Source organism: Oryzias latipes, chromosome 12, assembly GCF_002234675.1.
Source record: "Oryzias latipes chromosome 12, ASM223467v1".
NCBI classification, from domain to species: Eukaryota; Metazoa; Chordata; class Actinopteri; order Beloniformes; family Adrianichthyidae; genus Oryzias; species Oryzias latipes.
In genome coordinates this window covers 25475568-25502963 of record NC_019870.2, presented here as the reverse complement: position 1 = coordinate 25502963, position 27396 = coordinate 25475568, and the positions used below count along the sequence as shown (strand labels likewise).

At 44.1% G+C, this 27396-nt stretch overlaps 1 protein-coding gene across 1 annotated transcript; it reads left to right on the top strand.

Moving 5' to 3' along the window:
* Positions 1–281: 281 nt before the first annotated feature.
* On the top strand, positions 282–27384 carry LOC101166648 (amyloid-beta A4 precursor protein-binding family A member 1). The gene is made up of 13 exons (XM_023961032.1): positions 282–588; positions 7208–9014; positions 11009–11272; positions 11507–11546; positions 11646–11791; positions 18750–18779; positions 18858–18944; positions 19062–19262; positions 22849–23028; positions 23292–23504; positions 23589–23708; positions 24347–24487; positions 26965–27384. Exons 2-13 carry the CDS (start codon positions 7275–7277, stop codon positions 27034–27036), a joined length of 3234 nt encoding a protein of 1077 aa, XP_023816800.1. The 5' UTR covers positions 282–588; positions 7208–7274; the 3' UTR covers positions 27037–27384.
* Positions 27385–27396: the final 12 nt, after the last annotated feature.

The window sequence follows — 27396 nt, the reverse complement described above, 5'->3', positions numbered from 1 at the left end:
CAACCCGGAGGTGAATTTCTTAGGAACTCCTGCCACTCTATGTCCTAACAAACAACAAAGGTTTTTAGATTTTGGCTATAAATGGCGTAGTCATAATTAATTAAAAGACCACAAGGGAAAATACATCAAAAGATGTTAGGAGTGGCATTTCAAAATTGATGTAAGACGCATGTTTTATACGCCTGGTTTCTTTTTCTGCTCATGTTTTACTCATAAGGCGCTTCTGTTCTGGGTTTTCCTCCGCAGAAAACGGGAAAACAGCGCCTCCCTGCGGCGGGAGGTGGCAGTGCAGCGCCCCTCTGCAGGCTGCTGCTGCTGCTGATGAGGGAGGCGGGATACGACGCGGCGTTCGCGGCTCTACAGAGCAGCATCGGCGGGGCTCAGAGAGGCGCTTTGTGCGGTTAATCCGCTCTGATGTCACGGCGCGGAGGGAGGGGCTGAACTCTCCGCTTTAATCCGAGCAGGTTGTCGGGAGGGACAAACCGAGCCGAGCCGAGCCGGTCGACAACCCGCAGGAACGGGGGCGATGTTCGCTCCAGCCGCCGGAGCTGGGCCTCTCCTGTACTGAGGCGGCGTCTGCGACAGGCGGTAAGGACCGGGACCGGGACCGGGGGGTGTTCGGCCGGGCCATTTCACGGATGGCGGATGGTGCACCTGCAGGCACGACCGCGATTCAGAGGAGGACACGGTTTCCTTTTTTGTTTTTTAACGTGAATCCTTTGAAGAAACGTGATGCGTTTCTCTAAACACGAGTAGGATCCTCCGACAGGATGAAATCAAACTGTCATTTTAGGGGGCGAGGTCAGACGGAGCCTCCTAAGCACCAAATATCAAAACAGGAAGGCTTTTGCCCCCCTGTTACCACAATAAAACTCGTAGCATAGAGGGCGTTGAAGACGCTGGGCAGGCCTTCAAAATAAAAGCCCCCGTCGGCGTGGATGCTGCTGGCCGTCTTCCTGCAGCGCAGCAGACAGGGCCGGTGCTGTGGGGTGATGGAGATGCAGGCCTTATGTTTGCGTGTTTGTGTGGGAGGAGGTGGGGGGGGGGGGGGGGGGTATCATGCAGAGAGGCGGGGGGGGGGGGCAGCTGGTACAATGATGACTTACAGCATCCTTTAATCATCTAAAAGTTAGAAGACCCCAATGATCAGAAAACAACAAAAATTTCTTCATTTTGTGCATTGGTTTAAAGCCCAAACAGTTGTGGTTTATCTCAGTTTTACAGAATACTCAGAGAAGCTCAGAGAAGCCAAACCTGCAGCCATGTTTTTTGACTCTTTGTGTCTTCTAGAAAACCAGCTCAAAAAGCAAAATTCTTCACAGGCAGACTTAAAAAAATGCTTGGATTTCATGCCAGGCCATTCGGTCACACTCACTCGGTCAGAGAACCTGACCGAGTGAGTGTGACGTCACCCATAGAAAATGACTTACCAACTCAACCAACTACCGCCTTCTTTTTTTCATGATACGGACGCCGTAGATTGCAGTGATTAGTCCGAGTCAGTCTGAGTCCTCATTTCTATGGCAACCGCTCTTGCCAATCAGGAGTGAGCTTGTTGGAAGGCCACACCCCTACTTGTTGAAAGTGTGCTACACAGATCTGTCAAGCAAAAGTTTTAAACGTAAGAGCACCTGCTTTTTTTGAGGCATCTGATTGGCCAGGATTAGCAAGAACATGAAAAAATGGTGGCAGAGCACAGAATGGTTATTCTGACAAACAGAAAGGAATTCGGACACTATGCTCACTACTTTTTAAAAAAAAGGCAAATACGATGTCACCGGTTTCACAAAGTAAAAACCTAACAAACAAGGAGGATTTTGGGAAGACTATGAATTTACTGTGCCCTGAAACGGGGACGGTTAAATAAGAAATAAATTCAAATACTTTTTCTTTGAAGAAATCATTCAAACACAATGCATTGTGGTCTGTATTTGCCAATCTAGTGAGCGCCGATGCACACTGGTTTTTTGCAGTGACTTCTGGGAAATTTCTAGGGCATTTGAATTTGGAACTGTAGATTCAGACAGCTCTACAAAATGGCAACTACTATATTGCACTACGGAGTGAGAAGTGAAGCTCATGATTTGCCTTCTTGGAGCCAAAGAGTACTTCCTGTTTAGAACACCAGCGGGGGGCACTCAGTCCACTTTTCCTTTACAGTCAATGGGCTTAAATTAGCTTGAACCATTGCCTGTATATAATCACTGGATGAATAGAGTGTGATGTCACCCATAGAAAATGACTTTCTTCTGGTTCCAACCAAATGAAGTCAATTAGGTCGACATTTTTTCCACAATAAGTCTGCCGCCATGTTGGAACCAAACATCCTCGATTGGTCTGTCTACATTTCTATGGCAACCACGCTCTCCAATCAGGAGTGAGTATGTTAGAAGGCCACACCCCTTCCACTGAAACACTTCAAACATTCGATGCGAGGCCCCCTACTTCTATTGAGGCATCTGATTGGTCAGTTTATAAGGTAGAGAAAAAATGTTTATTCTGGCAAATAAAATGACAGAGTAACAGCGGTTTATTTCTCAATAGAAGTCTATGGGATTTTTGCTTTTTGGGACCAGCAGGTACTTCCTATTTGGAACACCAGGGGGAGGGGTCACTCAATCCAGTTCTCCTTTACTGTCAATGGCTTGAATTTACTGACAAACTGAGTAATCCGAGCCTATGCTGGAAAACTCAGATTTTTGGGCTTTAGAAAGGTTGACCAACCTATTCTGACCAGAATAAATCAGTTTATCACAAACAGGAGAAAATGTTCCTGAGTGGGAGCTAAGATTTAAGGATCACTGTGGAAACAGGTCAACAGAAACCCAACATGAATGAATATACTCTAATGCAGGAGGTGTCCACACTTTTTTGGCATGTGAGCTACTTTTGAGACGACAATATCTTAAAGATCTACCTATAAATATATACATATATATAATAGGCCTGCACAATAAAACGCAAATTTATCTTTATCGCGATATGATGCTGTGCATAACTTATATCGCAAAAGACAGCAGAAATTGCAATCAATGGTTACCTTAATTGTGATAAAACAATCTTATGGCAGCTCGAAGTATTTATCGCATCAAATAAATCCCTTTATGCATTTAACCAATCGGATAGACGCCTTCACGTTGTTGACCGCACGGATGGAGCTCTTTTATGTTAGTTGTTCACCTCCTTTGTAGTATAGGGCAAACTCTTATTTAAATTAAACTTTCGCACTAAAATGGAAATTATGTTTTTTTTGGTCGTTTTGCTATTTGTTCTTTTATCGCCAGTTATATCGTCATCGCAATATTGATCACTAAAATCGCATATCGCGAGTTTTCCTCATACCATGCAGCCCTAATAAATGTATATATAATTGTAGATTCACACTGAAGGCATCAAAACGATGAATTAACACATGTGGAATTATATTCATAACAAAAAAGGGTGAAACAACTGAAAATATGTCATATTGGAGTTTCTTCATAGTAACCTTTTGCTTTGATTACTGCTTTTCACACTCTTGGTCCACATGATGCTTTTAAAGGCCGCCTCCATCAGCTGGGGTCCTTGTGATTTTGCTGATCAGTCATTTTCTAGACTGCTGCAATGTTTCCATATGATAAAAGGAATGGGGCTGAACGTTTTTTGTCTTTCTGCACTTTTGTTTGCCGCTAACAGGTTGCAGAACGTGCACTGAAAAATATCACTATTTTGTATTTTACCTTGCAGCATTTTTACTACAAATGCAAAATAAATATAACTATTTTAGTATTATTGAAAACTATGGAATAATGGAAATCATTCTGTTGTTTTTCTCCACCCAATCTGATATTGGTTTCAGCAAAAATGTCCATGAATCTTTTTTTAGGGTTATACCATTTTATGAAAAAGGGTCAGATTTATCCCACATCAGAGAGTGAATGTAGATGATTGATGGTTTATGAGCGTTTCTTTTATTTCTAAAGAAGTGTTTTCATGTACAGAGGAGACGTTTAATGTCATCCGCTCAGCTTCTGAGACCTAACTGAAGCAGCTGTAATATATAAACCACACGCTTTGACTTGACAAACTTGAATTTAAAGTCTCCAACACACCATCAAAACGTCAATTCCCATAACTCATTGTTTTTGTTGCGTGGCAATTATTGAAATAGTGTCCAGATTTCTGCTGATTATTCCGCTTGATGAGTAATCTGCAGTAAATCTTGTTTTTATTATATTTTCATTTGGAATAGACAACAGAAAAAAAGAGGGAAAGACATATTTACAATGATAGTCAACATGAGCAGAAATCCATCCATATTTGTTTAAATTCAGTCCAAATACATGAATACATCTGGTATTGTTCAGGCAGAAAAACAACAAAAAAGGACAGAAATAAAGTAAAATTATATAACCATACACAAATAAATCTATACATAAATGCACATGTTGACATGTATTACTATGCATACGTACTGTGGTAGGAAACTGGACCACCTGGAGAAAACACACACCTGCACAAGGAGAACATGCAAACTCCACAAAGAAAGAACCCAGCTGGGATTTGAACCCCAACCTTCTTCCTGTGAGGCGAGCGTGCTAACCGCTACACCACCACTACATTTAAAAGTCAAGCACAGAAATGTCAGTTTTTTACTGTAAAAGTGAGGGAAACTCGTCAGGCTCCATGGACTTTTGGATGGAAAGTCCAATTAGAGAGCCAGGAGCTGCAATGCTTCCAGCTTTCCTGTGGCGCAGGCCTCACTCTGTGTGAACTTCACACACCACCAGTTTATTTGCCCCGAACGTCATGTGTGAGCTGCAGCTCTTTGCAATCACCTTCCTGACAGCGGAGGGGCTGAATGCTGCCGCGGCTGGGTGGCTTTTTCCTAATAAACAAATATCAAAACAAGCCTTCTTGGCTTTCATTCCATTTATTATTTACAATGCGGGTCCATCTGCTCTCCCTGTCAGGTCTGATCAGAAACCACACAGAGGTCCTTCCATGTGCTCCCACTCCACCTCCTCCTCCTCTTCCCGTTGTGCTTCATCTGCCAGCTGCTGGACGGATGTGCGTGGTTCAGATTAAAGTGCACTGCTTCCCGGGGGATTTACATGTTGGTATTAGTGGAGCGGGCATAATGATAGCCCAGTGAGATATTATGATGCTTTTGTTATTTGGTTTTATTTATTTACTTATTTTTGGGGGCGGTGGGCAGCTTACGGCCCATGAGAAATCAAACTTCAAAATATTGTGAATCCAATCTTTAGGTGTTGGACATTGTGACACTGGGGACTTTGAAATTCAAGCTTGCACATACTTTTTGGAATGTTTATGGCTTGTTTTGCTGGTGAGATCTAATAAACTGGTCCAGGTGTGTGTGATGTGATCAGCCCTCTGGAATGGACCAATCAGGGCAAGGCGGAACCAAACTTCAGCATTCAGATAAGGTGAATAAAGATGGAGAAAGCTTTCTGGTTCCTGTTTCGTGAACATTTTAAATGTCCATCTCCTCTTCTGGTCTATCATCCATCCATAGTTTAAATATAAAAGTTAAAAGAAAGTAGTGGAAACCAAAAATGTTGGTCCAAACAGGGGAAGACCTCCTTTCCTTCTTTCTTCAAAAAAAGAATGTTCTTATAATAATTGTAGAAAATGTTCCCATCCTTATGTAAATACATCCATAACAAAGCTGGTCTTGTGGTCAACTCACATCACACACGTAAAAGTTTTCCAAACCATGTAACTGACTCCTGACAAGCTTGACTCCCTTTATCTGCAGTTGGCACGATCAGTAGACGGCGTTTACCCTTCATCTGCATCTTCTTCACTCACACCAACTACCCTCATGTCCTCCTCCTCTACATCCATTAACCTACTCTTTGGTCTACCCTAACCCTTCTGCTATCTTAGATGACCCCACCCTTACATTGACGTGTTCTCCCCACAATGACAAAGGTGGATAAAGGTGGAAATATTTCATGTCATCCATGGACACCAGTGAAGATCACAAATCATTGAAGAAAAAAGGTTCCGCGCACTGTCTAGTGGGTCTAGATGACCCAACTCCCAACGTTAAAGCGCCTAGGATAGCAAAAGGGTTACGTCTGCTTATCTGGTGGCTCCAACCTCAGCACCCTTTTATGATCTCTGTTCCTCCTCTCAACGTGTCTAAAACATCCCAATATGTTTCCCTAACATGATCTGTTCCTCTGATGGATTCATTCCTGATCCATCCTGGTCAGTCCCAAAGAGAACCTTGACATCTTCATCTCTGCCTCCTGCCTCTTTCTGTCAGTAACGGAGGCAGATGATTCATGTCGCTATTTTGACATGAATAAAAAATAAATAAAATAAAGAGAAGATAGTGTTTTATTCTACCTATAAATTTGGCTTTTACTGAGGAAGGCACACACTTTAAAAAAAAGACACCTTGTGCTACAACTGCTGCAGCAATTATACTTCAACCAGAAATGTACAATGTGAATAAAGAAAAGCTTTTTCAAATTATTTATAGGTTTACTTTAGTGAGTCGCCATCCTTTTCCCTTCTGACTAATGTTAACCTGAATATAAATATGACTTCATTGGTCTAAGATCCAATTGAAAAAGTAGATGAAGTCCATAAAAATGCTCTTCTCCCCTCCAGACAGCAACTAAACATTGTTTGACAGCATAAGAGGATTTGCTTTAAAAGTATTCGTATAATAAACAAAGCTTAAAGAATATATTTAGACATATTTTCTCAGAATCTGACATTTGTGTGCTGCGAATGAAATATAAGGGCTCATGGTTTAATGTAATGTCTACAGTGGTGACACATTTTCTTCAGCTTACCACTATAGGGGCATCTTAGTCTAGAATTCATAAATAATAATGTATTGGATTTTTCTGCACTTTTCCAGATGTCAAAGATCTTACAATGAATGTCAATCCTAATTCACACTTGGTGATAATAAGATACTCATGTAGCCACAGCGGCGTGGCTGCCAGTATGCGCCTACCATGATATTCATATGCACTTATACACCAGGTAAATTTAAACCAATGCTACAATCATTTTTATTTTCATCAGCCAGAAACACACAGGTTAAAGACCCCTACCTTTAGATTACAAGAAACCAATGATAAAAGGGATTTAAGCTGGCTTTTAGCATCAGACATTGGAGATGTGCATCATCAATCCTGTTGAGAACCCATCATGACCTGTTTTTTCTCATCTCTTCCAGGATTTGGCGTGACAGTATTGTTTTGAAGATGGAAATGTTCTGGGAACTGGAGTGAGACACCTTAGCAATGAGTAGTATCAGGGAGTATCAGGAGGAGGCATCAGGAGGCGCAGATGAGGAGCAGCTGTCCACGGCCCCTGCGCCTTCGAAGAGCCGGCAACACAACGGGACTGCTGGCGAAGCGGCTGCTCGTCGGTCCTGGAGGCCATGTCAGATGCTTCATCAAGACGGGGAGATGAATCCGCATCACCATCATCATCATCATCACCGTCCCCACCACAATGCTGCTGGGCGGGGGCCCCCTCGGCACCGCCGGCGGCCTGCGTCAGGGCAAAGTCAGGGTCAAATTCACAGTCCTGGTCAGGAACCGCAGCCTGTGTCACCGAGAAATGAAGGTCAGGGCGCAGAGTCCCGCCCTGTCCAGCAACTCCGCCCAGGAGTAACCCGCTACCGTCGCCATGGTGACCCCAACCCCAGACTCAGAAGTCACAGACAGCGGCAGCAATTCAGAGAGATCCAGGAGCCTTCTCCAAGTGTGGATGACAGAGAAGGTCCAGTGGAGGTGCAGGCCAGACCCTGTTCCTCAGCTGATCCTGTAGTGGACCTATCACAGAGCAGGGGATCTCCTCAAACTCTCCTCTCAGTCAGTCCACCTCAGTATGCCTCTGCTGATACAGGAAAGGATGTGCATGAGCCTAAAGTGGAGCATGAAGACGAACCAGATGAAGTCAAAGAGGACGAAGAAAAACCCCCTTGTTCTGCAGAACAGCCCAGCTGCAGCCCAAACCCAGCAGAAGAACAAGCTGAGAGGGAGGAGGAGGAGGACCAAGAAGGCGTTATGGACAATGCAGAGGAGGATCCTGCAGCTCAGGGACGAGAACTCACCGACCTCTGCTCCGACACCGAAAGCGCTGCCTCTCTCAGCATGGACGGACCTCTCCACAGCCCACCCCCACTCCACTCTCCAACTCCTCCCTCCTCCCCCGACGTCCCCCCTTTCCCACAGCTGGACCACTTTAGTGAGGATGTCAGCATGACCTCCCAGCCAGACAATGACCTCTTACCTGAAGAGGAGGAGGACTGCTCTGAATCTTGTTCACTGTCTCGCTCCACGTCTTGCTCTGAATCTTGTCCTAAATCCTGCTCAGACGAGGCCCAGCAAGCATCTTACTTGGAGCCAAAATCTTATCCAAACTCTTTCCCCGAGCCCCTAAAGACCTCCTACCCTGAGCAACAGAAAGAAGCTCATCATCCAACAGGCAGGAGGATTGAGCCCTCTAAAGCCCAACAAGAAAAGGAACCCTTTACCATCCACAGACTGGATAATGCACAGAAAGTGACCCCATCTTCCTCCAATGAGGGTTCCCATCACATTCCAAGGCAGAGCAGAGGCCGAGGTCTGCACCACTCTCCTCCGGATCGCTCTGTCGGCTGTAGGTTGCATCACTATGATGGGCAGTCTGATGGTGATGAAGACGCTGTGGATAAAAGCCCACTTTCTAAAAGTGGGAGACAGTCACCCAGACAACTTCAACACAGGGCGAAGATGTCATCGCCCGGCCATACGGGCTTCTGTGACACCCAAAATGAGCGGAGTGCAGTGGGTCTGTCTGGTGAAGGCACAAAAGCTTCAGGAGACGCCATCAGTCTGGCGATAAAAGACATCAAGGAAGCAATTGAAGGTGTGAAGACCAAGACGGTGCGGTCCCCATACACACCAGACCAACCAATGGAGCCCATATGGGTGATGAGGCAAGAGGTCAGCCCCATGGAGGATGCATACCCACTGCAAGCTACAACTGACCATGTGAGTATCGTCTTTTTGTGGAAGTGCCTCTGTAGCTGTTTATTATAGTCAGCAGGGTTGGCTTTGCTCTACTGTCCCTTTAAAAATTTAGATTTGTCAACAGGAATTGGTCATACAGCTGAAAAAACTGCTAGCAAAGCTTAAAAACAACTTCGCTCACGTTAAAGTAAGAATGCCCTCTTTGAACATTTGTTTTCCTTCAATAAATGGGATTTTGGGTGTCACAAATATTCATACTTAAATTCTCAACATCCAAGTATTTGGAAAATGTTTTACAACCCTGGTTCCCATTGAAACGATATTTCAGACCAACTCGGACCAATCACTGCTTACTGACGCCATCTGGCTGCAACATGGCGATATCATGAATAAATGGCGACTGAATTGACTTTATTTGGTTGGAACCGTAAGTAAGCCGTTTTTTTATGGGTCCAGTTCACTTATACAGTCAATAGAATGTCCTCTAGGGTTGTGTCCAAATTCCCACCCTAACGCCTAACTACAAAAAAACTATATAGTGCGGCACTATATAGTGCCCTGAATTTAAAAACTAATTCAGACACCATGCTCACTATTTTTTTTTTAACAGCGGATATGACGTCATTGATTTCACAAAGTTAAAAATTAAAATGACCATTTTGCGACGATTATTAATGAGTCCACTGTCTTCTGAAGTTAAAAACGTTGATGATTTATCAAAAAAAGTACATTTAAATACATTTTATAGTAAAAATTTTACTGCCGCAGTGCATTGTGGTCTATATTCGCCGATCTAGTGAGCATTGATGCACATTGGTTTTTCGCAGAGACTTCTGGGAAATTTCTAGGGCACTCCATTTTGGAATTATAGATTCGGACAGCACTACAAAATGGCAAATGCACTGTATAGGGCACTATATAGAGGTTAGGGTGGGAATTCGGACATAGCATAGGACTCACAAGTTTTATTTCCGATAACTTTGTGATGTCACCAGGAAACAAGTAAATGTTCACAGCTTTGCAGACGACACATGACTTTACGTTGATGTGCTCCTGAGGACGGGACCGCTGATGACTTTTGAAATCTTAAAAATTTTAGAGCAGAGAAAGACGTGGATGGATGACAACTCCCTGCAGGTTATTTAGAACTAAACTAGAACCAAACTGTGCTGGTTCAGCGGCTGAAGAAGGGTCAAGTTAAGATGGTCAGAGATAATTTAATCATACGTGTTAAGGTTTTGCATTACTGTATACAGGAGCTCTTTGAAATAACACTGGAAAGTTTGCATTTCATCGTGTTGAAACTAAGTCAGACCCTTTCCTTTCACGGAGAAATTATTTAATGCTCATGTCACTTCCAGAATTTATTATTGCAAAGTTTTCTGTCAGGTTTGAATAAAAAGACATCAGCTCTAGAAGAAATCAAAGAAAGAAAAGTTACTCCATTTTAACATTTCTGAACAATTTTCTAATCAACATAAAACATGGTTCTATAAATATTTTCTATAGTGTATTTTCTTTTTAAACTAAAATAAGTCTACCGTATGTTCAGAATCTCAGATGCAGGTCTGGTCCCAGAGTCTGAACAAAAAACCCCAAAGTGTCCTTACGTCTTCTCTGAAGTTCTGATGACATGCAGTTGTAGAAATAAGCCAATAAGACCATTTTTCTAGAAACAGTGGTTTTTTATTGTCTAAAGAATTATTTTGGAGATTTGCCTAAATAAGCTTAAAGCTTTGTAAGGTTAAATCAGACATCTTAATTTACCATCTTTTTAAAATAATGCTGCATTATTATTAGTGTGGTTTATCTCTATTCCTTTTCTTATGACTTTCCTACCTTATTCCTAACATCAAAGCTAACAGTTTTTTTTATTTGTTTATTCAACAGGGGTAAAAAAAACAAAGTTTTGGTTTAGTTTCCTTTTTATTGAATACAATATTACATCTTCCTTAAAAGTGGATTAGCCTGCTAACTTATTAGCACCTCGGTGTTTTCTTGTCCTCCCCCCGTAGTCCTCCCCTCAGTCCGAGTCTCCGTGCCGCTTCTCCTCTCTTCCGCTCCGGGAGACCGTCAGTCCTCCCAGAGCCGACCCGTGCCGATCCGTGAACCCACAGCACCAACAGCAGCCCCCCCTCCAGTCTCAGCAGAGAGACGGCGGCCGGGCGCCGCAGACCTACACGTCTGCAGTCCCCAAACAAGTGCAGCAGCACCACCCTGCACAGCAGCCACAAACAGCACAGCAGCCGTCGCCCTCACAGCAACCATCTGCCCCGGAGGTGAGACTCTCTCATGTCAGCAGGCTATCTCTCTCTGTTTGGAAAGTTGGCATAAATGGAACTGTATTCCGCTTGGCTCAAAACCTTTTCCAAACCTTGAGGATGTTGGGAGAAGAAAAACGTCCAGGACGGGTTTGCAGGATGTTATTGATTGTGAGGAAGAGGCAATTAGAATGACTTTTCAGTGGCATGTGGTGCTTAAACCGAAATTAGTGTCTTTTTTTGTCTCTGCAGACGCGCAGACCTCTTCCTCCCTTTCCCACCTTTGTTGATGGTGAGTGGAAGCCGCCATGTTCTTTTGATCAGCAGGGATGATGTGTGTTTAATCTGTCTGCTTCTGTACAAGCCTAACGGCTGTGTCTGCTTCCTACAGTCCCGGGTCCATGTGACCCCGAAGACCTCATCGATGGCATCATCTTTGCAGCCACTTACCTGGGATGCACCCACCTGCTCTCAGAGAGGACACCCACCAAGAGCGCCCGCATGCAGCAGGCGCAAGAGGCCATGAGCAGAGTCCGGGTGAGAGCACCTCACACAGCAGATCTCACTCCGTCTTCACCTGATGAACGAGAAAATGAGAATTCCCCCAAAAACTGTCCGCCTGAGCCCAGGGTATGTTTGGTTTATCTGCTGCAACTGATTTGGTTTAGTGCGACAACAGTTAAAGGGAACATGCTGAAGTAGGTTTGCAGAGGTGGTCTAGATGGCCTCAACCCTTCGGGCCACGAACTGGTACCGGTGTGTAAGACAGTTGGTACCAGCCCGTAGAGTAAAAAAATCCACAACCTGCATTTTTTTCGTTTGATTTTTATAATCTGATTCTGAAAACGTTTTATTTTGGAAAACTGCTGGATTCTCTCCACCACATCCAACGTGTCAAGTCGCATCTTGAAAATTCATCCACTACTGAAGCGACTGCACCAACCGCTAAATTGAAACCCCCAAGCAAACAAATATAACAAAAAACAAACACATTTAGAAAGTTTATTTTTGTGGAACAGATCTAGTGAGGAAGCAGAAGAAAAGCCTTGAATTTCAAAATAAAAGAAATCTGCATTTAACAGACAAAAAACAGGAGTCTTTACTTCAAATAGGAATTTATTGTGACAGTTGTTCCCACAGACCATATTAATAATGCAGAACATTCAGCAATCAGCTGTCTAATGTTTCCAAGATGCTGTTAATAAAGTTGTTCAAACAGTGGGTTCAAGTTTATTATTATATTCAGAAAGTATCTTTTTTAGAGGCCGTCTCATCTTTGGTATTTATCTGCTAAACTCTAATAAGGCTGAAGATGACGTCAGATTTTTTAGCTTCAACTTCCACAGTTATGGGTTGAGAGAAAATATCACGTTTCAATGGCTTCTATATGAAATCTAATGAACAAATACAGTTTAAAGCAGCTGCAGAGATTTTACAGAGGATGAAGATAAACTTTATCCTCAAAAGTCGAGGGAAACTACTCCCGTCTGCCTGGAGACGTTGTGACACTGAACCCCACATTGCTGCTGGTGGTTAAAGGTTGACACTAGTGATCAGCAGTGTGTGAATGTGTGTGTGCATAAGTGACTGTAAAACACTGTGGGTCTTCTAAGAAGGTAGTAAAGCACTGCATAAGTATACGCCACTCATCATTTACACTTTTAGAACAGTAATTTTTTCTACGCCCATTTTTTGCTTTTATTTATTGGTGGGTGTAAACCAATAAAAACAGGCATTTACATTGGATGGGGCGGTTTTCAGTCAGGCTGTTATATATATATATATATTTTCAATAAAGCCTGACAAAATGTTTATTTAAGCTTTACTTTTATGAGTAAATCTGCAAGTGTAGCCATGGCAACCGGGGTTATTTTTCAAAGAGATGAAGCGTTAGGTTCAGTGAACTCCTTCTCACTTCCACCTTCATCAACATTTAACCCTTGTGCTATCTTAGATGACCCCACCCTCACATTGACGTGTTCTCCCTACCATGACAAAGGTGGATAAAGGTGGAAAGATTTCATGTAATCCATGGACACCAGTGAAGATCACAAATCATTGAAGAAAAAAGGTTCAGTGGGTCTAGTGGGTCTAGATGACCCAACTCCCAACGTTAAAGCGCCTAGGATGGCACAAGGGTTAAACGTAACTTCTGTGCAACAGTCAACAAGGAGCTTCCATCAAAGCCAGAACCTGCACTGCTAGATCCTAGATTCTCTCCAGGTGCCGGCTTGAGCAGCCATCACAGCCCAACCCTCTAAGAGCTGTGCATCATGTACGGTTCAGCGCGCCCTGTCCAGAGTCAGAGGCTCTTTCTCCACAGCTCCAGTTGACGTTATGTAAAAACCCTGCAGGCTGCGGGGCCTCAAAGAGACCGGAGACCTGGACTTCTCCTGCTTCACAGTCTGTCATGTCAGACTTGCATCATACAAATGAGGAGATGCTTTTAACTCCATTCTGGTGCATCGAAAGGCTGTTACGTATGTTAAGAAAGAATGTGACTTGAATCAGGGCCTTTTTGTTAGGGCTTTGATGTGCTCATGAAAAGCAGCGATGGGCTGCAGGACACAGAGAGGCTGACGTGCAGCCTGGACGCTTCACTTTCCCCTTATCCTTCAGAAGAAAGTGGCGTTTAAGCCTTGATCTCACAGCGACGGTGCTGTGAATGCATGAACCATACACATCGATCAGGTTCTTACCCCCATCATCCTTTTCACCGCACTATGAGGCCCACTTAAGATGCCTTTATTTTATTTCTCAAAGCAACAAAGTGCCTAATAATCTTTATCTGGTTGTGTTACTGATGTTGAAGCGATTTAGAGAGGTACACGACGCTCTGTCAGAAGGTCAGTCTGTTTCGCTACCAGGTGCAAATAAGGTCTGGTGTTATTGGGTTTACGCTAATGCACCTAACATGTAGCGTTGTAAGAGTGTCTTTTTGTCTGTGTTATTGACAAGGTTGGAAGTTAGCGTAGTCCCATTAATGTTTGTTGTGGTGGTATGAGTCTGTAATTTTATGTGTTACTAATTGGGAATTACAGATATTGTGAATACTGGTACTCTAATGTGATACAAACATGTTTTAGAAATACTGTGAACGTAGTTTAAAAAGTCTGAGAGATTCATCTCTGACTCGTATGTCTCCTTTAAAGCGCCTTATAGTTTGGTGTGCCTTATATATGACATCTTTATCAAAAATTGACCATTCATGGACGGTGCCCTGTAGAATCCGGTGCCCACTATAGTGCATAAAATAAAGTATTTTATGGAGACGGAAAGAAATAGCATTAAAACCATCTTTCCTTCAGCTCTGATTTTCTCCTCATGTCAAACTGCATTCGTGGCTGCAATGAGTCATGCAAACGAGTCATGCACCACAGTGCCTTTCGAGGAGGTAAGCTGGCATTTAAAGGTCATCCTTCGGTCACCAGATTTCTTATGAAAAGGTTTAGAAACAAACCTGCGTTTCCTTCCAGCTTGTCTGCAGGTAAAACAAAAAAAGGGCCAATCTGCACAGAGGTAGGAAATGTCAAGGTCATAGGCCACTCGGTGAGCCTGCAGAGTGGAAATGTTTGTGTACATTTTTTTCTACAGGCATGCTGCAAACGGCAGGCCGTAGTGAACACTTACACAACACGTATTGATGAGTGAGGGTGAAGCAGGTGAGACGCAGGCGTGCTGTGTGGATTTTTCACTTATCTTACAGTGCCAGGAGCCCCTTAGTAATGATCAAGTGTGCGTTCTTTATGTGCAGCTGACTGTTGGAAGTCAAGAAATCAGAGTGTAGTTTGTGTGGACATCCTGCAGGCACTTATGAATCACCTGCACGCCCCATGCGTGTAGAATTTGTCACGTGGTCGGTAAGGAGCCAGTGTAACGTAAGGCCACCGTACGACAGCATCCCCCGTACATCCTAAGTGCGTATAACTTACGTTATCCTTACGATTACTTCACGATACATTTACCACATGCACGACTATCGGACGTTCCATAATTCATGGCGTCTCTTGAGGGAGCTGCATGAGCCTCAAAAGACAGAAACCCCCTGTACGGGGGCATGTGACTAAGCCTTAAACCTGAGATCAGTAACCCAGGTTGTACAAAAGATGTACATCAGGGTGTGAAGATGATCACTTTGAGCTTTTTTCCAGCTTAGAGGCACTTTTTTGCCTCTGAGCTTTGACAATGTTTGGAAGAAGGTGTTAAATGACAGGAAAAATATCTTCAGCTGCGTTAAAACTTTCCAACAAACATATATTTGAACCATCTGACGGATGGCGGTTTACAATCATTCCTACAAGATTTTCAAACATTCAGGCCTCCAGCTGGTTGGTGGAGGAACTCATGAGGGGAAAGTCACGGGTAGGCTGTGTGACCCCACCTGACCCCAAAAAGCAGAGAGGAGGGAAATGCTATCATAAGCTGCAGGAAGATAAAGACATGAACACAACAAAAAACGTGCACTGATGAAGAGTTCAGGGCTCTGCCGGTTGCCATGCAACAGCACTCGTACGCCTTCAGTCAAGCTGTCTCTGATGCAGCGCGTTCATGGGTCACGTTGTAACTAAATATAACATTTCAAGGATCAAAATTAGCAAAACGAGAAAGAGCTCAGGAGTCAGAACTGAATTCAGATAAAAAAACTGCATTTATTTTTTTTGTTTTTCTTATTTCCACCGTTGATGAATGACATATTTTTTTCAAGTTGGCATCAGTGTTTTGATCAGTGGTGAGGAAAGAAATGTTGGCTACGATGACGCTCTAAAAGTCCCACTCCGATCATCTTTAATTGTCAAAGTGTTCCCAGTGGTCTTTTGATTATTATTGTGCTGATTTTAGCCCAAATTTAAAAAAAACTCATTTTTTTATGGACATAGTTTCTGCAGAGTGGCAGGAGTCCTTAGAAATTTGCCTTTGAGTTGGGAGTGGGACCGTCACCCATCTGTTTACACGTTCCCCGCTAGCTCCTCACACCCCCAAGCTGACATTACCAGAGCGATGAAAATGGCGACCAATATTGAAGCTATCCATCCGAACAGTTTCGATCCTGATTCCAGCTCAAGGAAAACAAAGACGTTCACGGATCTATTTTTCTACCAGGATGCATCGGAATGGAGCAGAACAGGGAGACTGTGACCCGCCCAGCATTTTCTTTTCAAGACGAATACGCTCTTCTTCAAACGTCATTTTTCCCCCACTGTTCCTGATACGGAATTATATGAATACAAAGAAATACTCAGAAAAATGCCGTTTTTAACTCAATTTCCTTTAAAATGCCACAAGAAGATGTTAAAACACACAACAAAATGCCGCTTTTATTGGACTGAAGCTTTAAAGCCTTTCACATTTACAAATTTATGTGTTTGAACAAAGAGAAGCATTTAAAAGCTGAATCTGCAGATCACAGCACTGTGGATGTTTATTCTGTGCTGAAGCTAACACAGCTTTTGCACTCCATAGAAAAAGATGATTTAACTTCTTCTGATAAGGAAAATGTGGACTGTCCCAATCTGCGGCGAGTTTCTGTGTCTGTATCCCTGATGTAAAGAATAAATGTTAAAAATAAAAAATTATGAAGCAAATGATAGCCTGTTTACCCATAAACTACTGAAATACATGTAAAAAAATACCGTTTTCACTCGTATAAATGTAAGTGAGAGGACATAACCGGTTACTTCAGAGTAAAAGTTTCTCTTGAAAATCTATTCTCACGTTTTTTTCTTCATCAAACACCAGAAAAATGTCTGAAGAATTTAAAAGAAGCTGATGAACTGAACGTGATTATAGATGTAAAGATGTTTTTAAATTATAGAGGGTCTTCAGTCATTGGCAGAAGGCAGAAGGCTGACAGAAAGACACTTTTGAAGACTGTGTGGAGGCTGTGAGGGTTTTCAGATTCAGCTCCAGACTCGTCTTTGCTTCACATTCAGAAACCATCGTCTGCCTGTTTCCATGAATCTCAGTATCAAAGCTTTGATGTCAGACGTTTGCTTTAACCCTTGTGCTATCCTAGGCACTTTAACGTTGGGAGTTGGGTCATCTAGACCCACTAGACAGTGCTCTGAACCTTTTTTCTTCAAAGATTTGTGATCTTCACTGGTGTCCATGGATTACATGAAATCTTTCCACCGTTATCCACCTTTGTCATGGTAGGAAGAACACGTCAATGTACGGGTGGGGTCATTTAAGATAGCACAAGGGTTAAACGAAAAGTTGATTTTGATGTGTGGGTGATATAGGGTTAGGGTTAGATAGTGAATGACCTGGAAAGACCCACTCTGATGAAAATTCTGTTTCTGGTATTTTAAATGTTCTTGTACATTTTTTTATCTGATGATGGAAGACATAAATAAATAAAATTAGGTTTAAAATTGCATTTCCTAACCTGTTCACACTCGACAATTCACACTTCCCTGCACACATTTACACGCTCCAATCATCTTCTGATCTGTTGTAAAAGTGTCTATTTTGGGACTATTTGTCTGCAGGTGGATGTATCAGATTGGAGCTCGCCTGTAGTTTCTATGCCACAACTACAAGCTTTTTCAAATGGCACTTTTTCATCTGCTCCTGATTCACAACGATTTGAATAGAGACATACTCAGAAATGCAGTTTTAAGCTCAATTTTCTTTGTCTTTATATATGGACATGTTCAAAACACCAAAAACATCGGAGCAGATCTTTAACTTTGCCACTCCTCCACGTATACCCACCTTTATCCACTGCCCTGTGGACGTTCATCCATACACACTTGCACGCTCACAGCACACATACCTGTTCATACTCACCTGTGTACACTCACCTTTACACACTCCGCTGTTCCCATCCATTTACCTGTGCACACTTACCAGTAACTCACACATTCAGGCTCAACAGTAAACAGTCACCCAAATGCACTATCCCATATACACTGAGCTGTTCACTCCCACCTCCATGCATCCACTCCCACCACAGGGGGGCGCTGCTGACCTGCATTGAGCAGGCGTGCTGACAGGCAGCAGCCCCTCTCAGCAGAAGCTCACTAACTAGCTGCTGCGTTGTAAACTCCTCCTACAGTTTACTGCACCTCACTAGGGAGTGCGCTGGGCCTGAGTAATGAGCCGGAGTTCAGGTCCAGAAAATACGGCAGATCTCCTGAGCGGGGTTTGAGAGGCCTCGTGTTAGAAAGCAAACCTCAAATGTGCAAAAATCCCTGACTGGATGATGGGGATCCAGCTGAGACGAGGCGTCTGGAACACATGAGGCTTCTTCCCTGTCTTCAGGGCGGCTGGTGTCACATGGATGAGGAAGAATGTTGTGACGGTCTTTGCTGGAGGCCTGCGGCATCACGCTCCTGTCAGACGTGATAGACAGCAGCATCACTGTCCTCCCACTCACAAGCATAAACATAACACACCTTTAAGGTTCCTTTGTCCCTAGCTTTGGCATTTGGACTGTGTGCATGGAATGAGGCGCCTGCCTTTGTCTTTTCTCACTGTTCTTTGGTCACTGCAGGCTGCACACAAGCAGAAGAGCAGGAAAAAGGTGAGTTTGAGGCCAAACATTCGTTTGCAATAATAACAGGTCAAGATTTTGAGGTTTTTCTCCCTTTTGCTCCTGCAGAGCCCTGACGGCGAGGCTGCGACCACCGCAGAGGTCGACCTATTCATGTCCACGCAAAGGATCAAAGTCCTGAATGCAGACACACAGGTACGGAAAGTGGAGCACAGCTGCCACCTCCTTCTCAGCTGATAGATTTCTGCAAATGTCTGTTTTCTGTCAAACACGACAGAACAGAACATGTCTCCCTTCGTCCCGTTCTGTCAGGAGTCGTTAATGGACCTGCCCCTGCGGACCATTTCCTACATCGCCGACATTGGGAACATGGTGGTGCTGATGGCGAGGGGAAAGATGGTGAGGTCGCGCAGCGCCCAGGAGAGCCTGGAGCAGACGGACGAGCAGACCAGCATGAGTCACGACGACAGGAGGCTGTACAGGATGATCTGCCACGTCTTTGAGTCGGAGGACGTGAGTGTTGCTCTGACTGAAGGTCGGCGAGCTGACCGCAGGAAGGGGAAGCAGCGACGCTGCGGACATTTTTCCCTACAGCAGGCTGAAAGGCCACCGAGTGGAAGACAAAATGTCAAAGGTTCCACAAGGGAGATGGGAAGATGGAAGGAGGACTTTGAAGAACTGATGAATGAGGAGATTGTTAGCACAGAAGAGGAAAAGAGGATGAAGTGAGGAAGACATTGAGGAGGATGAAGACTTGAAAGGCAGTTGTTTGTGACATCATCCCTGGAAGACTTTAGGAGAGTTTCTGACTGTTTAACAAGGTCTTGAGAAGGAGTCTGAGGAATGCAGAAGAGTTCTGCTTTCATTTTGAAGAAGAGCAGAGAGATTATAATAACTACAGAGGAGTTAAGCTGATGACGTTCTGGGAAACAGAAGATGAAGCTTTGGGGTCAGAAATGAACATTTGTGAACAACAGTTCGGTTTTATGCAGAAGACGAGAACCACAGATGCAACATTTGCTTTGAGGGTGTTCCTGGAGAAGAACAGAAGGTCATGTGTGGTTTGGATGAGAAGTGACAGAGAGGAACGTTGGAGATGTTCAGGATGAGAGCAGGAAGAACGTGGTGAGATGTTCTGTAGCTCTGACAGAGGAGGTGGAGGCGGGACTCCACAAAGAAGATGTGTAGCACTGCATGACGCAAAAGGTGGCCACACCGGATAGTGACCGGTTTTCCTCAGATCAAACACAAGCGGACGTTTCTTGGTCTTCCATGGTGGCCAGTCTGAGGCGCACCTGTGCAGTAATCCTGCTGTCTAATAAGCATCTTGATACGGCACACCTGTTAGGCGGGATGGTTTCTCTCGTTAAAGGAGACCCGTGAACAATAGGTGGGAGAAACGGCTCTTTTGTGTTTGTAGAAAATGTTTCCGATCTTTGAGTTCATCTCACGACAAACGGGAGCAGAAACTAAAGTTTTGCGTTTATATTTTTGTTCAGTGTTTGTTCATCTCTCTAAGCAGTTACAGTCGTTTTTTCTGACTCTGAAACCGAATCCAAACTGATTAAACTATTTTAGTTCAGAAATGATTAAACTATTTTAGTTTTTATCAGTCAAAGTTCAGAAATGTTTAGATTTTTAGGCAGAAAACAAAACGTTTAAGCATCAAAGTGTTTTTCCTGAAGTTCAACATGGATGCTCCTCAGATTTACAAGGAAGGAGTCCAGTGATTAAAAGCCCGTGGGGTCGGTTCAGGTCCGTCTGCTGGTTAACTTACAGATGATAATATTGATGTTAGCGTCCACACAGACCGGAGGATCCATTTTCCTTCACAGCAGAGATGCTGCAGCAGAAACAGAAGAAGGAACCAAAAAGATCCTTAAAAGGAGGAACATGACACATTCTGCAGACTTTTTGTAAAACATAGAAAACCTGAAGTCAGGTGTGCGTTTTAGACTTCAAAAGAAAGTGATTCAAATGTATTTTCTGCTCCTCGCTGCTTGGATGTAGGAAGGAGGACAGTGAGGAGAAGGAGCCAGCGCCTGCTGTCAGGCACAGTTAAGCTCCCACTCTGAGAGGTGTCAGCCTCAGACGAGGTGCTCCTCCACCTCCACTTTGCACCTCCTCTGCTCCCCTTAGCAGAAATGTGAGCAGAGGAGATGACAGGGAGAGAGGTGATGAGCCTTAGAGGATCTAAAGCGGCCGTTTGTTGGAGCTGTCGCTTTGAACCGTCATCACCGGGACGTCTCCTGAATCTGCAGTGGGAGTCCCTCCCTTACCGAAAACCTCCCGTCCTCTCTGGTCCAGAGAAACATCGGCCTTTTCTTATGAAGGAGAACATCTGATCTAAAGCTTGTCTTATCCTCCCGTTCTTCAGTAGAAACACTTTTTCTAAAGGAGACGGAGGATCATCTTTTGATCCAAAAATGAAAAAATCTGGACAGAGTTTCTGCTAATTTGCCTCTGCCATCGGTGCAGAGAAACCCCGCCCACGCATTCCATGATCCATCTGTTTACATGCTTTCCTGCTAGCTCACAGCGCCTCACACCCCCAACCTAACATTACAGATGCAAAAAAATGTCGAGCAATAATGGGGCTATGCAGATGTACAGTTTTCAGCCAGATGCCAGCTCAGACGAGGAAAATGAAAGACGTGAATGGATCTAGTCGTCTACAATGGGATCCATCAGGGAGCTTGTGGCCCCGCCCAGCGGACCTCACACACACGATCAAACAGCATTTTTTCGTCTGCTCCTGAATCACAATTTAATTTTCTTGATACACGTTCTCATGTTCTCCATCATCAGAAAAAGAACATGTTCTTGGAAACACATGTTCACGCGGCCCAAATAAAGAAAGTCTCTGAAAACGCACGCGACCAATGCATGCACGTTGAAATTTCTGCCAGGTTGAACTTTGGCCAATCAGAGACTCGGATTTGATAGTGACGTATGGATAGAGTCTCCTTTAATTCACGGAAATGCCAACTGCTTGAAAATTGATCATGGAAGAGAAATGAATACTTGCGGTCGGCCGGAGTTCTATGACACCAAGTCTTTCATACATTGGAATAGAGTGGTAAAGAAAAAAAGGCCTGTAGCGAGATTTGTGAAAATTGCACCGCCTCAACACCCCCTGAGCCTCTTCCAGCTATTGGTGACGGATATTCGCAAGTAAACAGTAGAAGAAGAAGCCCCTCCCTGCTTGTCCTGAACACCACCGGCTGAACGTGCGTCCATAAATGCTCGTTTGGCACGTTCCTGAAATGCCTGGAGGGGATGTAGCATAACAGTTTCATTAGGCAGAGAGCAGCTCTTTTTGTTGTCATAGTGATGTGGAGCTTTGTGACGGATGAGCGTCACTCTGTACAAAAAAACAAGCCACAGAAGAAGAAACATTTATGAAATACAATAAAAAGACAGAGAAATATGAGGAGAAGTTGATGATGAGCTTTAGTCAGAAGTCCTGAAGGAGTCCAGAAAAGTTCAAAGATGCTGAGAGAGGTTGTTGGGTGAAGTACAAACTAATGTTCGATTAAATAGTGAACTGCAATGAAATGAGAGCAGCTGGAGACCAGGAGGTGCAAGGAAATGAATAGAAATCAGTCTGCAAAGATGCAATAAGCAAAAAACGGTAAAGAACAAAGGATATAAATACAAATTTAAAAAAAAAGCAGGAGCCCAATTGCAGATGAGGGTAGAGAGTGTATGTGTCATTGAGGGGGGCGTGGCCTGTTCTTGTAGGTGTTCAGGAAAGTGATTCCTTGTGGGAAAAGCTTTTCCTCTGAAGAGCAGAAGTCTGACAGACAGGAACCCCTTTTAGTGGAGTTTCTGGCTTCATAAGAGGATTTCTTTTTCAGAAAGTTGCAGTTTTGTATTTGCAGAAATTAAAATAACTACTTTTTTACACATCCCTGCTGTTTCACTCAAACACGAATGCTCTCAGTGGGAGAACAGGACGACGAGGTCCCAAAAAAAGTCATAAAAAGACAGAAATTGAAAAACATCTGTTTACATTTAGGAAACCGAAAATTAGCTGATGAAAGCTTATTTGTTTGTCTGCTGAAATGACATTGAACATGTTTACATGTCCCCTCAGGCTCAGCTCATCGCTCAGTCCATCGGCCAGAGCTTCAGCGTCGCCTACCAGGAGTTCCTGAGAGCCAACGGCATCGACCCGGAGGACCTGAGCCAGAGGGAGTACAGCGACCTGCTCAACACGCAGGACATGTACAACGACGACCTGATCCACTTCTCCAAGTCCGAGAACTGCAGAGACGTGAGTCTGCCAGCAGGGGGCAGCACACAGGGATGTTAAGAAACTGGTCTGAGCAGGAATCTGAACCGGTTTGGTTCCTGTTCAAACTCAGAACAGTCGTCTCCTTTTTTCTGTGAGGAAAGAATCAGGAAGCTATCATCTTCTCCTGAAAGTTTCCCAAAAAAAAGACTTTTCTGACAGGAACCGTTCAGGTTTTTAGGAAACGCCGCGGAGCCGCAGCATCAGGACCGTGTGACGGACGCAGCTTTTCCTTTTTCCTGCAGGTTTACATCGAGAAGCAGAAAGGGGAGATCCTCGGTGTGGTCATAGTGGAGTCCGGCTGGGGGTCCATCCTCCCCACTGTCATCATTGCCAGCATGATGCATGCTGGTCCGGCGGAGAAGTCCGGCCGGCTGAACATCGGCGATCAGATCATGACCATAAATGGGACAAGTCTGGTGGGTTTACCGCTCAGCACCTGCCAGAGCATCATCAAGGTCTGTCCCGTCGTCCAGCTTCATCCCTTCAGTTTCAACACGGCAGTTTTTCCTGGTTTCATTAGCTGATCCGTATCCCTTCAGGGTCTGAAGTCTCAGTCCAGGATCAAGATGAACATCGTCCGGTGTCCTCCTGTCACCATGGTCCTCATCCGCCGGCCGGACCTCAGATACCAGCTGGGCTTCAGTGTCCAGAACGGCATAGTAAGTTTCTGCGTGACCGCTGCTCCTCCTGAAAAGAGATTAGAGGTTTGTTTACATATTAATTATGGAAACTAAAAGACTTTTGAGTCCAGATGATAAAAACCTGAAATCCTGACACCTCAATCCACTACATGATGCTTCAGGTTTCGGGGGGGAGCAACAACAAATATAAATAAACACAAATACCTCAACTACAGAATTTTCCTGATGTCGGACCATGGGGGACGATTATCTGATGAGGATGTCCCAAAATCTGCAGACTAATTGAGGGTTTTTTCCATCCATTCATCTTGAGATCCCTTTCAGGGTCACCAGGTTGCTGGAGCCTATCCCAGCTACTGTTGGGTGAAGGCAGGCTCCATCCTGAACAGGTTTGCTGCAGGGCCACACTCACATGAACACCTAGGGATATTTCAGAGACCCTGTTTTAGACGATGGGAGGGAGCCAGACCTCCTTGCTGTGGGGCAACACCACTGTGGTGCCTCATTTTTAAATCAAGCACAGAAATGTCAGGGTTTTTTTTTTCTTATCAGGCTCCATGGATTCTTTGCTTCCAGCTTGTTTTCGTTCTGGTCCAATTTAAAAAAAATGCCCGATTTCCATCCTGAACTCTGGCGTTTGTGTCTTACCCCTGCAGATCTGCAGTCTGATGAGGGGAGGCATCGCCGAGCGAGGAGGGGTCCGCGTCGGTCACCGCATCATCGAGATCAACAGCCAGAGCGTTGTGGCGACCCCCCACGAGAAGATCGTTCAGATCCTGTCCAACGCCATGGGGGAGGTGAGGAGAGCCGAGCACCGACCCAGTGCACTTTGTGACATGAAAGAACCTCTTTGAGACGGTTCTGGTGGCACAAACTCTTTCTTCCGGATTTGGTTTAAAGACCCACTCAGACGAAAATGGTGATTTTAACATCTTGCAGCATTTTTCTGATGATGGAGGACATTTATAAAGAAAATTATGATCAAAATGTCTTTTTTGAGCATTTCTTTATTCAAATCATGGTGAATCAGGAGCAGACCAAAATTTCTGTTTGAAAAAGATCGTATTTGTGACGTAGAAGCTACAATCAGCCGCAAGCTCCCTGCTCCGCTCTATTCCGATGCATCCACCTGCAGACAAATGGATCCATGTACGTCTTTGTTTTCCTCGTCTGAACTGGAAACTGGATCCAAACTGTACGGCTGGTTAACTCCAACATTGCTCGCCATTTTTGTTGCACCACTAATAATAGGTTGGGGTTGTGAGCGGCTGTAAGCTAGAGGGAGAAAGTGTAAACAAATGAGTGATGGGCAGTGGGGGCTGACTTACTCCACACACACAGTCAGATCAAATCAGAGGTGAATTTCCAATAAACTCCTGCCGCTCTACAGAAAACTGTGTCCTCGAAAAGGACACACAGGTTTTTTTTTAATTGGCTAAAAACTGCATCATCATAATGGAAAGACCACTGGGAATTCTTTGAAAAGTAGATCCAAAGGTGACTCCTGACATCATCAGAAGGAAGCAAACAGGCAGACTCAACATGTCTGTGAGTCGTTGTCGTTCCGTCTGACCCAGAAAATTGTTGTGCTGAGCGTGCAGCGGCGGGGAGAAATGACCCCCTGTCCCTATGACTGACACATTTCAGCTTCATTTTGGCTGTTCATATCCGTCTGAACGCTGGCGTAACATCTGGGTGATGCTGCAGAGACAGATGCTGCTGCCACCATCTTCTGTTTGAACCTGTGTTCATATACGGCAGGAGAGCTTTAAGAACAGCAGATCTCCTTCATTTAGTGATTATGTTGTCAGAGATCATCAAAAAGCTTTCAAGTCATCTTTTGATCCATTTTCAAAGCCTTCCCATTGTACTTTTAATTATGATTATGAAGTTTTTAACCTGTGTGGTTTTATAGGACATGGTTTCTGCAGATACAAGAGGTAATCAGAAATTCACCTCTGAGTTGAGGGTGGGACCTTTAGCACAGAGCAACCCCACCCCCACTTCCCCTCCGCGTTGCTGAGAGCTCGGAGTGTGTGGTCAGCTTTTTCGAACTGCACTTTTTCATCTGCTCCTGATTCACAACAATTTGAAAAAAGAAAAACTCAGAAAGGACATTTGGAGCTTAAATTTCTTATTTCCCACTCTAGAGCTTCAGCTAAAGTTTGCTTTGACTGAGAGAAAAATCTCCCAAATATCGTGTCTGATAGTTTTTCAGGAACCACAGCTTCAACAAAAATATTTTTACGTCTCTCTTGTCGTCTGAAACGCATCACCTGGTCTCTTAGACCCGATCCCAACCCAAATCCTCACAGAGACGGTCCCTGTAATCAATATTACATCTGATTCATGTCTCTTATCAAGGTTACTGTTTAACCCTTGTGCTCTCCTAGGCACTTTAACATTGGGAGTTGGGTCATCTAGACCCACTAGACAGTGCTCTGAACCTTTTTTCTTCAATGATTTGTGATCTTCACTGGTGTCCATGGATTACATGAAATCTTTCCACCTTTATCATGGTAGGGAGAACACATCAATGGTCATGTTGACCCCATAGGATAGCACAAGGGATAAGAGACCCTCTCAGTGTAACCCCCCTCCCCCTTGGTTCCACATTTGTATTGCTCAGTATGAATGGTCACAGAATGAAGGCATTTTTCCTGTCGGCCCTGCGGCTGCCATAATGCATGAGTGGAGAAGGAGCAAAGACAGATGTCAGATGCTGCCGTAGCTTCATGAAAGGAAGTGCAGAGTGAGTTCATCAAAGTGACTCCAGAGGAGCTCAGACTCCAACGTGGACGTGAGCAGGGGTTATGCACCAGATCTTTGCTGACTTTAAAAACCCATTTTCTTTTTGAAGATACGATTTTTTAATTGATTTTGTTTTATTGCATCATCATAAAGTCTATCCTTGTATGACGCATCCTCCAGCAAATTCTGATTTCCAAAACCCAATATGATGCCAAAGAGGCATCACTGCAGAAAAACTCTCAGCTTTTCCATTTATGGTTTGGAACGGTCTCACCTCCGTGGTTCTAAGAACGGTTTCCCACTAATGACGAAGTCTTTCCGGCAAGAGGGTTCAAATACGCATTTCCCAAAATGAAATGCAAACCAATGTCAGTTGATTTATGATTTTCTATCTCACTGCTCAAATGAACCATTAGAATGACAGTTTCTTTTTACGTGGACAAAGCTACAAATATGTATTTCCTCCACTGTAGCAATATTTCCTTTAAGGAGAAAGTCCTGATTGTTGTTTTTACTTCTGCAGATCCACATGAAGACCATGCCTGCAGCCATGTACCGTCTGCTGACTGCGCAGGAGCAGCCCGTCTACATCTGAGCGCCCCTCCCTCTGTTCACCTGCTCTTTACCCCCCCCCCCCCCCCCCGCTCTGTTTGATATCACTGGACTTGCCTTAATCTGTACAGCTGACCGTCACGCGAGCAGAAGGCAGATCATGGCAGAGTGTTAATGTGACATTTTACGTTTGACCAAAGAGAATTTGTGGGTTTTTCTTGTGCGAATTTCGGTTGCAGACAAGAGTCAATATTAGCTTTGGTTGAATAGCTGTTATATCTGAATGTGCTCTAACTATCCATGGACCTAGAAACCGTCGGGGCCACGGCAGCCGTGGCGGAAAGTGCATGTACAATTCTGGTGGGAGACAATAAATAAACTCATTCCACGCGTCCGGACTCTT